General features: G+C 44.3%; 1 protein-coding gene across 1 annotated transcript in view; it reads right to left on the bottom strand.

The window, feature by feature from the left end:
* The window catches only part of TSPOAP1 (TSPO associated protein 1), an 864,237-nt gene that overhangs the window by 370,225 nt on the left and 480,019 nt on the right, over window positions 1–13,993 (bottom strand). The window contains exons 15-16 of the mRNA XM_030186055.1: window positions 10,546–11,364; window positions 3,195–3,346 (exon numbers count right to left, since the gene is read on the bottom strand). Of these exons, the coding sequence (XP_030041915.1) occupies window positions 3,195–3,346; window positions 10,546–11,364 (971 nt within the window). The remainder of the gene's footprint in view (window positions 1–3,194; window positions 3,347–10,545; window positions 11,365–13,993) is intronic.

Below are 13,993 nucleotides of genomic sequence, written 5' to 3'. Positions count from 1 at the left end.
GTCGAACCTTGCATTATGTAACTATAATTTGGGTTCCTCTGTCCCACATGCATCACTTTGAACTTCCTCACATTAAATAAGTACATAAGTAATGCCATACTGGGAAAAGACCAAGGGTCCATCGAGCCCAGCATCCTGTCCACGACAGCGGCCAATCCAGGCCAAGGGCACCTGGCAAGCTTCCCAAACGTACAAACATTCTATACATGTTATTCCTGGAATTGTGGATTTTACCAAGTCCGTTTAGTAGTGGTTTATGGACTTGTCCTTTAGGAAACCGTCCAACCCCTTTTTAAACTCTGCTAAGCTAACCACCTTCACCACTTTCTCCGGCAACGAATTCCAGAGTTTAATTACACGTTGGGTGAAGAAATATTTCTCCGATTTGTTTTAAATTTACTACACTGTAGTTTAATCGCATGCCCCCTAGTCCTAGTATTTTTGGAAAGCGTGAACAGACGCTTCACATCCACCTGTTCCACACCAATCATTATTTTATATACCTCTATCATGTCTCCCCTCAGCCGTCTCTTCTTCAAGCTGAAAAGCCCTAGCCTCCTTAGTCTTTCTTCATAGGGAAGTCGACCCATCATTTGCCATTTAGATGCCCAGTCTCCCAGTCTTGTAAGGTTCTCTCGTAATTTTTCACAATCCTCTCATGATTTAACAACTTTGAATAACTTTGTGTCATCTTCTGGAATCATGCTTGATTTTAAAGATAAATTACATATTACTAACAAAAGTTCTGCAAGTTCATTTTTCAATTCTATCAGTACTTAGGAATGGATACCATCTGGTCCAGGAGATTTGCTACTCTTCAATTGTGCCATTAGATCCTCCCGGTTTATAGAGATTTCATTCAGTTTCTCTGACTCGTCAGCTTTGAATACCATTTCTGATACCAGTATCTCTCCCAAATCTTCCTTGGTGAAGACCAAAGCAAAGAATTCATTTACTCTTTCCACTATGGCTTCGTCTTCCCTGATTGCCCCTTTTTTCCCTCAGTCATCTAGCGGTCCAACTGATTCTTTTGCCAGCTATTTGCTTTTAATATACCTGAAAAAATTTTACTATGTGTTTTTGCCTCCAACTCAATCTTTTTTTCAAAGTCTCTCTTTGCCTTCCTTTTCAGCGCTTTGCATTTGACTTGACATTCCTTATCCTGTTTCTTATTTTCAAATGGTTTCTTCGATTTTCTGAAGAATTTTGTTTTAGCTCTGACAGCTTCCTTCACCCTCACTTTTTAACCTTGCCGGCTGTCGTTTGGTCTTCCTTCCTCCTTTTTTAATACATGGAATATATTTGGCCTGGGCTTTCAGGATGGTATTTTTCAACAGCATCCAAGCTGGATGTAAATTTTTGACCTTCGCAGCTCCTCCTCTAAGTTTTTTTTCACATTGTTCTTCTCATTTTATCATAGTCTCCTTTTTTTTTTAAAGTTAAACGCTAACGTATTGGATTTCCTGTGTGTACTTACTCCACTGCTGATATCAAATCTGATCATATTATGATCACTGTTATCAAGCGGCCCCAGCACCATTACCTCCTGCACCAGATCACGTGCTCCACTAAGGACTATTATGGTCTCTGTGTCCTGCTTGAATTTCAGCAATGAAGGAGGAAGGCAAATGAAATATATTTATTTTATTTATTTATTTATTTATTTCATTTGTAGACCACATTTTCCCACCTATTTGCAGGCTCAATGTGGCTTACATTATGCCGTAGTGGCGATCGCCATTATCGGAATGAGAAATACAGAGTGATATTGCATTAAAGTGACACTTTAAGCAGTCAGGTATAAAGAGCTCATTTCCAGAATGAGAAATAAAGTGGTATTGCATTAAAGTTCAATGGTGACAGAGTAAATTAAGCAATCAAGTATTGAGGATTCAGTTTTGTCCAGTTCTAAGTTTCATTATCTGGTATTTAGGATAGATCATTGTGGTATGCCTTTTTGAATAGGTTGGGTTTTAGTGATCAGACTGTTATGACTGTTGGAAGGGGTTGGGAGAATGGGCAGGAGATAGGGAAGCCTTGTGGGGCCCTTATCCAGGTATGGGCAAGCTCCTTGAAGTCACCTAGGTGTGCCAAAATTCAGTGGCAGTATCCAAATAACTAAGCAGACATAGTTAAAACTACATTTTATGTGGTCCTTACTACTACTTAACATTTCTAAAGCGCTACTAGGGTTACGCAGCGCTGTACAATTTAACATGGAAGGACAGTCCCTGCTCAAAGAGCTTACAATCTAAAAGACAGGTGTACAATCTAGAGACAAGTGTACAATCTAAAAGACAAGTGTAGAGTCAATCTGATAGGGCATACTATATTTCTCGAAAGGTTAGGTGCCGAAGGTCCTTCTTGCCCAGCTGGTTATCTGGGTACCAGCATTAAAAATTGGGAGCACCCAGATACTTTCCGGGTCCACCTGACTCTGCCCCTGGACTGCCTCACCACAAGCCACAGTGTCACTGATATCCAGGCAGACAGCCCCAGCACTCTCTCTTAAGTGCCGCTAATATCCAGATCTAGCCCAGTAACTTAAAGACCCTTTTCTATTCAGATATGTCCTGCTAAATATCTGATCCAAATATATGTAAAGGTACAGAGAAGGGCGACAAAAATGAAAAAAGGGATGGGACGACTACCCTATGAGGAGAGGTTAAGACAGCTAGGACTCTTTAGCCTGGAGAGAAGGCGGCTGAGGGGTGATATGATAGAGGTTTACAAAATAATGAGCGGGATAGAGCGGACAGATGTGAAGCGTTTGTTTACGCTTTCTAACAATAATAAAACCAGGGGACACAAGATGAAATTAGAATGTGGTAGGTTTAAAACAAATCGGAGAAAGTTTTTCTTTACTCAGCGCGTAGACAGACTCTGGAACTTATTGCCGGAGAAGGTAGTGACGGCAGCTGGCCTTGCTGAGTTTAAAGGGGTCTGGACAGATTTCTGAAGGAAAAGTCCATTGATCGTTATTAATTTTGGGGTTTTTGCCAGGTTCTTGGTGCCTGGATTGGCTGCTGTCAGTGACAAGAGTGCTGAGCTTGATGGACCTTTGGTCTTTTCCCAGCGTGGCGGTGCTTATGTGCTAATATAATTTATTTGATACAGCATACATCCTTCCCTGGCAAAGTATCAGCTCACAATGGAAAAAGCACTATCTTAGAAAAAAATTTAAGGCATTTTACCTTTTCTCCATCAGCATACACAGCATAGCCAGTGACTCTGACTCCATTCGATGTTCCTGCTGCATCAATTGTCACTGGCAGCCAGCTGATAAGGAGAATCCCTGGTGAAGGGCCAAGTTCCACTTGTACATCAAGTGGGGCATCTGGAGGCCCTAAAGTAAAAAAATAAAATAACGTTCTGAGACAGTAGCATGTATTCCATTTCTCTCTCATATTCATATGGTGTGATATTTATTTATTATTAAAAAGAACATACCACAATATCTAAGAACTCAATCCATGTGGTTCACAATAAAATACATGAGCCAGAAATATACAAAAAAATGATTAGGCTTAATTTAATCAGGCTTTTGTAAACCACTCTATATCCTCTAGAGGGAAATAGGCAATGTACAGAACACAGCTTAAATAGCAGTCTTAACTAAAATTAAAAAAAACTCAGCTGGAAACACATCCCTAACTGGATGGTGTACAAACATTAAAAAACAATTGAGAATAAAGTGAAGTTACTTACCTGTGACAGGTATTCTCCGAGGACAGCAGGCCAATTGTTCTCACAACTGACATCATCCACGAAGCCTGGTGGGAGCACTTTAAGAGCTTGAGGCAGTGCTCCTTCCATGCATGCGAGGGTGCCTTTCCACCAGAATTGTGAGCATAGGACCAGTAGTACAATAACATTGCAAAAAACTACAGGTAAATAAATTAGTTTTCTCCAAGGACAAATAGGCCATATAATTCTTGCATGTAGGAATCCCTAGCTACCAGGCTCACCAAAAACAACATTAGGACCAGGGCTTTTTTTTGAGGGGGTACTTGGGGGTACCGAGTACCGGGACATTTTCCATTGTCTGCTAAAATTGACCCATGGACCCTAAGTTTTAATGAAAGAGCTCTGGCACTACACACCAATTCTGCCTTTCCATAGATTCTGTGACTGGTTGCAGGGGGCCTGGCTATTGTGAGGTGGGTTTCTCAGTGATCACCCCACCCCTGAAGGGTGGTCTAGCATTTGAGTACCGGCACCTTTTTTACTAGAAAAAAACGCACTGGTTAGGACAACAGGGACTCACAACAGTGAGACCAAGAGGGGCATAATCGAAAGGGGTGCCCAAGTTTTCCTGAGGACGTCCTCATAGGACGTCCCGGCGAAGGGGCGGGGAAACCGGTATTATCGAAACAAGATGGGCGTCCATCTTTCGTTTCGATAATACGGTCGGGGACACCCAAATCTTGAAATTTAGGTCGTCCCTAGAGATGGTCATTTCTGATTTTCGGCGATAATGGAAACTAAGGACGCCCATCTCAAAAACAACCAAATGCAAGCCCTTTGGTCATAGGAGGAGCCAGCATTCATAGTGCACTGGTCCCCCTGACATGCCAGGACACCAACCGGGGACCCTAGGGGGCACTGCAGTGGATTTCAGAAAAGCTCCCAGGTACATAGCTCCCTTACCTTGTGTGCTGAGCCCCCCCAAAACCCACTACATCACTGCCATAGCCCTTAATGGGTGAAGGGGGGCACCTAGATGTGGGTACAGTGAGTTTGTGGTGGGTTTTGAAGGGCTCACATTTACCACCACAAGTGTAAAAGGTATGGAGGGAGATGGGCCCAGGTCTGCCTGCCTGAAGTGCACTGCACCCACTAAAACTGCTCCTGGGAATTGCATACTGCTGTCATGGAGCTGGGTATGATATTTGAGGCTGGCATAGAGGCTGGCAAAAAAATATTTAAACAAATCATTTTTGGGGGGTGGGAGGGGGTTAGTGACCACTGGAGGAGTAAGGGGAAGTCATCCCCGATTCCCTCCGGCAGTCATCTGGTCAGTTCGGACACCTTTCTGTGTCTTGGTTGTAAGAAAAAAAGGACCAGGTAAAGTTGTCCAAGTGTTCGTCAGGGACGCCTTTTTTTCCATTATGGGTCGAGGATGCCCATGTGTTAGGCACGCCCAAGTCCCGCCTTCGCTACGCCTCCGACACCCCCCCCGGGAACTTTGGTCGTCCCCACGACAGAAAGCAGTTGGGGACGCCCAAAATCGGCTTTCCATTATACCGATTTGGGCGACCTTGTGAGAAGGACGCCCATCTTGCAATTTGTGTCAAAAGGTGGGCATCCTTCTCTTTCGAAAATAAGCCTGCAAGTAGATCAATTAACCTGAAACTACATACACAATGGTTGTGAAGGTGAAGCCTGGAACCCAATAAAACAGGCCTAGACCCGAAATAAATTCTGCAGAACTGTCTGATCAAAATTGCTGTCACTTCGGGTGTTCTACTCAAGGCAGTAGTGAGATGTGACTTTGTAGACTGAAGACCATGTTGAAGGCTTGCAAATCTCTTCAATGGAGGTCGATTTCAAGTGGGCTACTGATGCAGCCATAGCCCTGACGTTATTTATTTATTTATTGCATTTGTATATCCACATTTTCCCACCTCTTTGCCCTCCAGAGTCAGTCCAGCCTGGGCATAAGTGAAAGAGATGCAGTCTTCCAGCCAACTGTATAGAGTGCATTTACTGATGACAACCCCAATCCTGTTGGTATTAAAAGAAACAAAAAGCTGAGTGGACTGTCTGTAAGGCCTAGTCCGCTCCAGGTAAAAAGCGAAGGCTCGCTTACAGTCCAAGGTGTGCAGTGTGCTTTCATCAGGATGGGAATGAGGTCTGGGAAAGAATGTTGGCAGGACGACTGACTGATTCAGATGGAATTCCACCACCACCTTAGGAAGGAACTTATGGTGAATGCAGTGATGAAATTTTGTGTAAGGTGGATCTGCTACTAGGACCTAAAGCTCACTGATCCTGCAAGCTGAAGTAATTGCCACTATAGCAAGACCTCCCAGGTCGAGTACTTCAGAGAACAGAAATGGGTGAGGACGACGTTGAGGTCCCATGAAATAGATGGGAGGTTTGAGAGGGGGCTCTGTAAAAAGCAAACCTCTCATGAAGTGAACAACTAGAGGTTGTCCAGAAATGGGCTTATGCTCTACACGGTGATGGTAAGCTCACTGAGGTGAGCCCTTACACAGCTGGTTTTAAGACTAGACTTGGAGAGGTGTAGAAGGTATTCAACAGGGTTTGTGTAGGGCAAGGAAGAGGATCTAGGGCCCTGCCCTCACATCAGATGGCAAATCTCCTCCATTTGAAAGTATAATACTTCTTAGTAAAATCTTTCCTGGATGCCAGGAGATTCAAGGAGGCAAATTCTACGCACTCAACATCCAGGCAGTGAGGGCCAGAGACTGAAGGTTAGGGATGCAGAAGAGACCCCTCATTCTATGTGATGAGGATCAAAAAATAGTCCAATGGACTGCATGGAGGTTCTTCAAAGGATAACTCCAGAAGAAGCGGGAACCATATCTGCCTGGGCCAATAAGGGCAATCAGGATCATGGTTTTCCGGTCTTGCTTGAATTTCAGCAAAGTCTTCCCTAAGAGAGGAATGGGAGGATATGGATAGAGAATATCTGTCTCCCAATGGAGGAAGACATCTAACACTAGTATGTTATGCAACCTTAGCCTGGAGCAATACTGAGGGACTTTGTGATTGTATTGAGTGGCAACAGATTCCTCAGAGGGGGTGTGCCACTCTCCGAAAATCTCGCAGGCAACACCCAGGCAGAGAGACCACTTCTGAGGTTGCACTATCCTGATCAGTCTGTTGATCAGGCTATGGAGCTTTCCTGCCAGGTATGTAGCTCTGAGAACATTCCTGTGTTGAATGGCCCAGTTCCACATAACACAGAGGGTAGGAACCCATATCCCCCCAGTTGCAATGTGATTGTCCATTTGAATGAGCACAATTTAGCTGGACAGCTGAACTCTGAAATCCTTTAATGTAATTATCCGGAGCTCCAGAAGGTTTATCTCCTGGGCTGACCAAGGATTTTCAGTGTGAATCCTATCTAAATGAGCTCCCCACCCCAGGTTGGATGCATCCATTATAAGCACCTTCTGGGCAGAGGAATTTGGAATGGCAGTCCCATGGTAAAACTGGATTAAATTGTCCACAAGAGGAGAGACTGAATCAAATCTGCTAGCCCGTGGCCTGAGACCACTGGGCTGATCTCATATGGAGACGAACCATGGGAGTGACATGCAAAGTGGAGTCCATATGGCCTAAAAGTCTCAACATCTGTCGTCCTGTGACCTGCTGGCTGCTGAGAACCTGAGCGGAAATGGCGATAAGAATGTCTGCCTATGCAGGAGGGAGGATGGCTCGCACCTAAAAACTAATCACTGAACTGGTGGTAGATGGGACTTGGGGTAGCTCATGACAAACCCTAGTAGCTCCAACACACAAACAGTTCTCCGCATGGACTCCTGAGCACCCTCCTTTGACATGCTCTTGACTCAACCAATTGACCAGGTAGGGAAACACATACACCCCCAGTCTGCATAGCGATGCTGCAGCTACTACTAGACGCAAGGTCAATTGGCAGAATGTGGTACTGGAAGTGGTGTGTCCCCACACAGATACTGAGATACCTCCTGAGACCGTGAAGTATTGGGATAGTACAGGCATCCTTTAAGTAGCAGAGAGCATAGTGAGTCTTGTTCTTAAATCAAGGGGAAAAGGGAGCACACCAAGGACCTCAAGAAAAGGCTTGTGTAGAGCTGGTATAATGGTATATGGGAAATGAGCAGAGGCCTGTTACATCTTATGCCCAAATGAATCCAGTGTCCAGGCTTCTCTGCCTAGGGGAGCCAAAACAAAATCCCTGGAACTCCTGGTTCTCTTGAGCGTGGATTCAACCACCAAGGAATGACGAGGCAACTGAGGCCTATCAAATCCAGGTGCACTTTGAATCCGATTCATGGTGTCAATTTTCTTGGGGAAAATTTGGACAGAGGGGACTCCCAATTCTTCACCTAAACATTGTGTAGGATCCTGTGAAGAGGGACAGTCACAGCCTCTCTAGATGAAGAGTTGTAATCCACAACCCTGAACATCTTAGCCCTGGGCTTGTCCTCCATTTCCAACCTAACAGGGAGGGCAACCATCATCTCTTTAAAAAATTTAGGGAAGGAGGAGAGAGGTCTGATGGGAATTCCATAGAACTCCTCCTAAGCGAAGTACCGTGGATCACCATTAGACTCCCATGAATGGTCTGAATCAGAGTCAGCAAAATACTCTGCATGGGAAGGTTGAGTGCATGCCTGCCTCAGACGTGAGGAATCATGTCCACGTCTGGTATGGCACCAAGATGCAGGTTCGCATCTAGACTCCGGCAAAGCTTTCTCTACAGAGTTTGAGGGTGTACCTGCATAGGCAGGTGTTGATGCTGATGTCAATGCGGCACAGGCATCAGTGACCACACCACAGGCTGAGAGGCCTGTGGGATAGGCAGAGGGAAAGTCACGGTATCTGAAGAAGCGCCACCAAATGCTCTTGGAGCACAGCTCAGATCCGTTCCACAAGGGCTGACATCGGTAAAGGCTGGGGCACCAGTTAAGAGACAGACTGCAGAGATGTCCGTGCTACAGCAGAAACTGGCACAAAGGCACCTCTTCAACAGAGGGGGAGTGCTCCTCCCCAGACATATGCTTCTCAGATGCCCCAGAGCTCTTGAAACCATGCAGTGCCTATGTGGACAATGCCAAATCCACACACCTCCTCAGTGTCACGTCTGATGTTGATCGGTCCCAGGGGCCCTACACAGTGGTCGATGCTGAGACAGGTGGAGACGTGCTCGATTCATATAATGGCCTGGTAGTCATAGGGACAGATGTTTCCAATTCCGGTGCAGATGGTGAGGCTGATATTGATGCTAACCTAACATCGATGGTTCGGACCTCTATCCAAAATTCTTCTCTTTTTGAGCCTCTCTGGACTTCTGGGTTCTTTTCTGCATACACAAAGAACACAATTTAGATGGTTATGGTCTTGCTCTGATCACTGGATGCTCCAGGAACAGGTGTTAGCCCCAGAGATGATGTGATGTTCTTCTCAGGCGACCCTCAGGGGGAGGAATGCTGGCTTCGGCCTAACCCCTGGTAAGCCTTTTCCTCAGCTGAGAGGTGCCCAACTCTACCACCAGCTGCCTTTCAGGTGCTGTGGAGGACTTGCAGCTCATCTGCATATCACTGACAGCCTTCTCCGGGGTGACTCCCAGGTCCACTCTGACCCACTCAGGGCATCCGCTCTAGGTGCCGTTCCTACCCATAACCTCCACTCACAGGACAAATCCCTCCTCTCAGTACCCTTCTCCACCACCGCCAACTCCAGACTCCGCCCTTTCTGCCTCGCCTCACCCTATGCTTGGAATAAACTCCCTGAGCCCATACGCCAAGCTCCCTCCCTACCCATCTTCAAATCCTTGCTCAAAGCCCACCTCTTCAATGTCGCTTTCGGCACCTAACCATTGTACCTCTATCCAGGAAATCTAGACCGTCTCAATCTTGATTGACTGCACTTTTTGTCCTTTAGATTGTAAGCTCCTTTGAGCAGGGACTGTCCTTCTTTGTTAATTGTACAGTGCTGCGCAACCCTGGTAGCGCTTTAGAAATGTTAAATAGTAGTAGTAGTTCTCTTTTTGAGCCTCTCTGGACTTCTGGGTTCTTTTCTGTATATGTAAACAAAGAACACAGTTTAGATGGTTATGGTCTGGCTCCGATCACTGGATGCACCAGGAACAGGTGTCAGCCCCTGAGATGATCTGTTTGCACTGGGCACAGCGCTTAAAGCCACTAGGGAACATGGAAGAGAAAATGGCCAAAGCAAAATCAAATGGCTCAATGGCGAGGGAAAAAAAGGGGGCATAGTTCACCTGAAAAAACTCGATGTAACCCAACTAGTGCACAAGCCTCTGGAGTTGAAAAACCACTAGGGAATAAGATACCTGTTCAAAAAAGCAAAATAAGGAAGAAAAAAGGAGAAACGCTCCATGAGGAAAGGCACCTCAGAAAATACTATAACAAGCGCACTGAAGAGAGACCCACAGGAACTCGGCCTCTCTTCTTCGTGAAGAAAGACTGCTGGTCCCACGCTCGCAAGTCAGGCAGGAAGGCACCTGTGTATGAGCAATTGGAGCGCTGCCTCAAGCTCTTAAAGGAAGAATATGCTAGGTAGGTTTTCCGCACCAAGCTCCATGGATGACATCACCTACGTGAGAATTATATGGCCTGCTTGTCCTTGGAGAAATGTTTCATCCATGATGCAACTGCATCCTTACTGTAGTCAGTGCTTGTTGATAAACGCTTGCTGAACGCAAAAAAAAGTAACTCCACAAGTTTTAGGTGTGGAATTATGTCATTGTAAAAGCTAATAAATTGGATCATGAACATTTGCATATATGTTTCTTTGTGCACAGTTTGGTTTAGTAAAACTGAGCTAAGTCTGTTCATACTTTACCTGCTGATCGGGTAGTAAACTGTATTACTGTTGACTTTTGTTCACGCCTCTCTGGGGGTAACTCCCATGGTGTTTTATGTGGTCTGGACTCCACTTTCACATTATACTGCGTGTTGGGCTTTAAATTTCTGAAGGTGTACCAATAAGACCCTGCCCTGGTAATAGCACTCTCCTCCTCATTCAGATACACAGTATGTGTGTAATTGCTGTTGCTTGGAAACCAAATGATCTCAGCAGAAGTGGCACTGATGTTTCGCACTCTTAAATCTGTTGGTGCTATTGAAAAGCCATATCCTACTAGAAAAGTGCAGCGCAACTTATCAGAATTGCCATTCTCTGTAACACTCTGCACAGAAATCCGATAGGTCTTCATCTTTAAGTCAAGCTTTTCTATCAAAGTTTTACTTTGTGTGCCAAACCTAACATTTTGTTGCAACTCTCTATCCACATAAATGTTATAGCTCTGTACATTGCCCCATCCGGCTGGCACAAGTGGTGGCTCCCAACCCACAACAATGCTTCTGGAAAGTTGTTTAATCAGGCTTAGTTTTCTTGGGTAAGGCACTACTATGTGATCACCAGACTCCTCCCTCTCTCCTTGTAAACAGTTAGGCAAAGGACTAAGGCTGGTTTCTTCTTCATCAGGAAAATCACTTCTCTCCATACTGCTCATACTTCCACTTAAAAAGCTGATTTCTTGGCATGAATTATGAGAAAGATCATTCCCTTCTGGAGGTTGAAAGGTCATCAAGTCATCATCAGAAACTTGTTCAATGAAATTGGAGGGAACCAGCCCTCTTCTGCCATCCATGAGTTCCCCTAGTCAAAACAAAACTCATTAATTTCAATACTTTGCCTTCTTTCATCAAAACAAACAAGGTCTGACTCATTGAACCGATAATTTCTTTGCTATGAAAACAGTTTCTTACATTTGTATTAAAGTCAATGGAAAGATTTTTGTATTTTTTTAAATTAACAAATGAAAAATTGGAAGGGGAGGGTGTTGCAGTCCTAGTGTCATATTGTTTCAACAAGTTCCATAAAAAGAATCAGTATCTATGTGAAAATTTCTAAAACTTAAGAAAAATAAAGAAATGTGATGTCAGCAACAAAACCTTACACTGCAGTCAGCACATTATGAGGCGCCATTAAATGACAAGGCTGCTTTCTACTGAACAGTGATAGGACTATGTAGATTAATTAAAATAGTAGTAAGAAAAAAAAGCAATTAACTCAAGGGTTAAAATTCAAAACAATTTAACTGGGCAGGTGAACATCAGCACTGGCTAGTCTACATTATCTAGTAATGCCGGGACAGCCTGGGGGTGGAGTCAGCGATATTTGGTGCAGGTGCCTAGACAGCTAACCAGGCTGACAGGACTGCATAAAAAGCAGTCCTATCTTTGGCCAGTTTAGGCAGTACCAGGGTAACTTCAGTGTAGTGGCTTGAAGAGTTCTAGTAGCACTCTCCTTCCCCCCAACCCAAGAGCATTGGACCCACATAAGTAGTGCAGCCAAGAGAAGTCTGGTCAGAACTGGATTGTTTAATGTCGGTGCCTGGACATGGCCTGGTATTGAATATCCGGATTTAATTTAGCCAGCGATGGTCAATGCATTAAAAAAACGCTGACTGCTGCCAGTTGGATGTTGACCAGATAATAATTTCCTTATTTCAAAAATAAACATTTTGTTACACAGTGCTTTTGGGTATACAGATCTGAACCAGTTCCAAGATAGTGAAGGTAAAGTCTAAAACATGTACGAATCAACATATGAAGGTGGAAGCCTACAAAAATACTTACTTTATTCTAAAACAAGACAGAATATTTCACAAGTAATTTAACGAATTATATCAGAGCTGCGAGCAAAACAAGATGGTTCTGCCTATGTCACAAAACAAGGGCATATATCTCTGCCATTTGTTACACTGTGAATCAGAGCAAACAGCTACTTGTAGCAGATGTTCTCCAAAGACATTTGTAATAAGGTTCACTTACTAAGAGATCTTACAGGTGACTCAGGGGCTAATTTACATTTATTTCTGAGACATGGTTAATAGATTTGGATAGCCTAATCTCCTAATCTGCTGTGAAATATGTTCTCTCGGCTGTATCTGTTACAGTCTAAGGCTAACCAAGAAAAGAAGAGGCTTAGTGCTGATCTATCACTTTTTAGAACATAAAAGTAACTATACTGGGTAAGACCAATGATCCATCTAGACCAGTAGCCCATTATAGTATTTTCAGTCTTATTCATTCACCATCTCTTCTCTAATATTCCTAGCAATATGTGGATTTACGTATGTCAGAAGGTCTTGAGTTGCTGATATGCAAGCTCTCTGACGAATCAAGATTTGATCCATTAGGGACTGTATCGGTGCCACAGCTAGGACTGAATGGGCCACAGGCAGAAAAATTGAGGGAGAACCCCCTCCTGCCTATAACACCACCATCGTCGAAGAAGGGCAACCTTCGAAAGCTAATCAAGAAATGTATTAAGTTATGTCCAATAAAAAAGGTATCATCTTATTTTCTTTTCCATGTTTATTTTGTTTGATTTCTATTGATAACCTTAAGAGTGGACTAACACAGCTACCACACTCCTCTACTTAAGACAGACCTATATAGAAAACCTGTCATAATAATACAAATAGAAATTCCAGACCTATATAGAAAACCTGTCATAGTAATACAAATAGAAACAGAAATGCAAGCTATCAGAGATGTACATTTCCTATAGGTAACATATTACAATTAATAAATTCACACAAAAAAAGAACATTTTCTACCTTTGTCATCATTGCTTTGGTCCCAGGGCCTCTTCTGATATTCTGGGTTTTTTAGAACTCTCTTTCCCAGGGTCCCTGTCCTTTTGACATTTCTTTGCTATATCCGCCATCCATCCTATCCATCACCACCCCACTATGTCCCTGACTCCATGCTTAACATCTCTTCTCTGAGCCCCTGTCTCTCTCCTTCCCTATGTCCAGCTTCTCTCCTTTCTCTTCCTTTCCTCCTGTACCCCCCAACCCTGTGACTAGCATTTCTTCCAATCTCTCCTGCTACCACTGCCCCCTCCCCAACTGCGGGGCCAGCATCTCTCCCTCTTGCACCGATAATCCCCTCTCCCTGTTGGGTCTTGTATCTTTCTCTCTCTGTATCCATTAGTCTAGCATCTCTCCCCCATCTCTCTCACCACCTTTTGGGTTTCAATCTCTCTCCTCCTGTCTCTCTCGCCCTCCCACCCATCCCTGTGCAGGTCAAGTATCTCTCTCTCTGCTTAGCCCCCTGCATGGGTCCAGCATCTGTCTCCCCCCCAACACTCGGTGCATGTTTGGCATCTCTCTCTCTCTGGTCCAAAGTATTCTTCTGCTCTCCCCTGCAACCAGCAGAGCTGTAGACAGACCATTTGCGTCCGGCCCTGCTAGGGTCTTTCCTCTACAATGTCT

Source organism: Microcaecilia unicolor, chromosome 13, assembly GCF_901765095.1.
Source record: "Microcaecilia unicolor chromosome 13, aMicUni1.1, whole genome shotgun sequence".
Taxonomy (NCBI): domain Eukaryota; kingdom Metazoa; phylum Chordata; class Amphibia; order Gymnophiona; family Siphonopidae; genus Microcaecilia; species Microcaecilia unicolor.
Note: the sequence above shows the minus strand (reverse complement) of the source record. Positions and strands in the feature narration are given on the sequence as shown.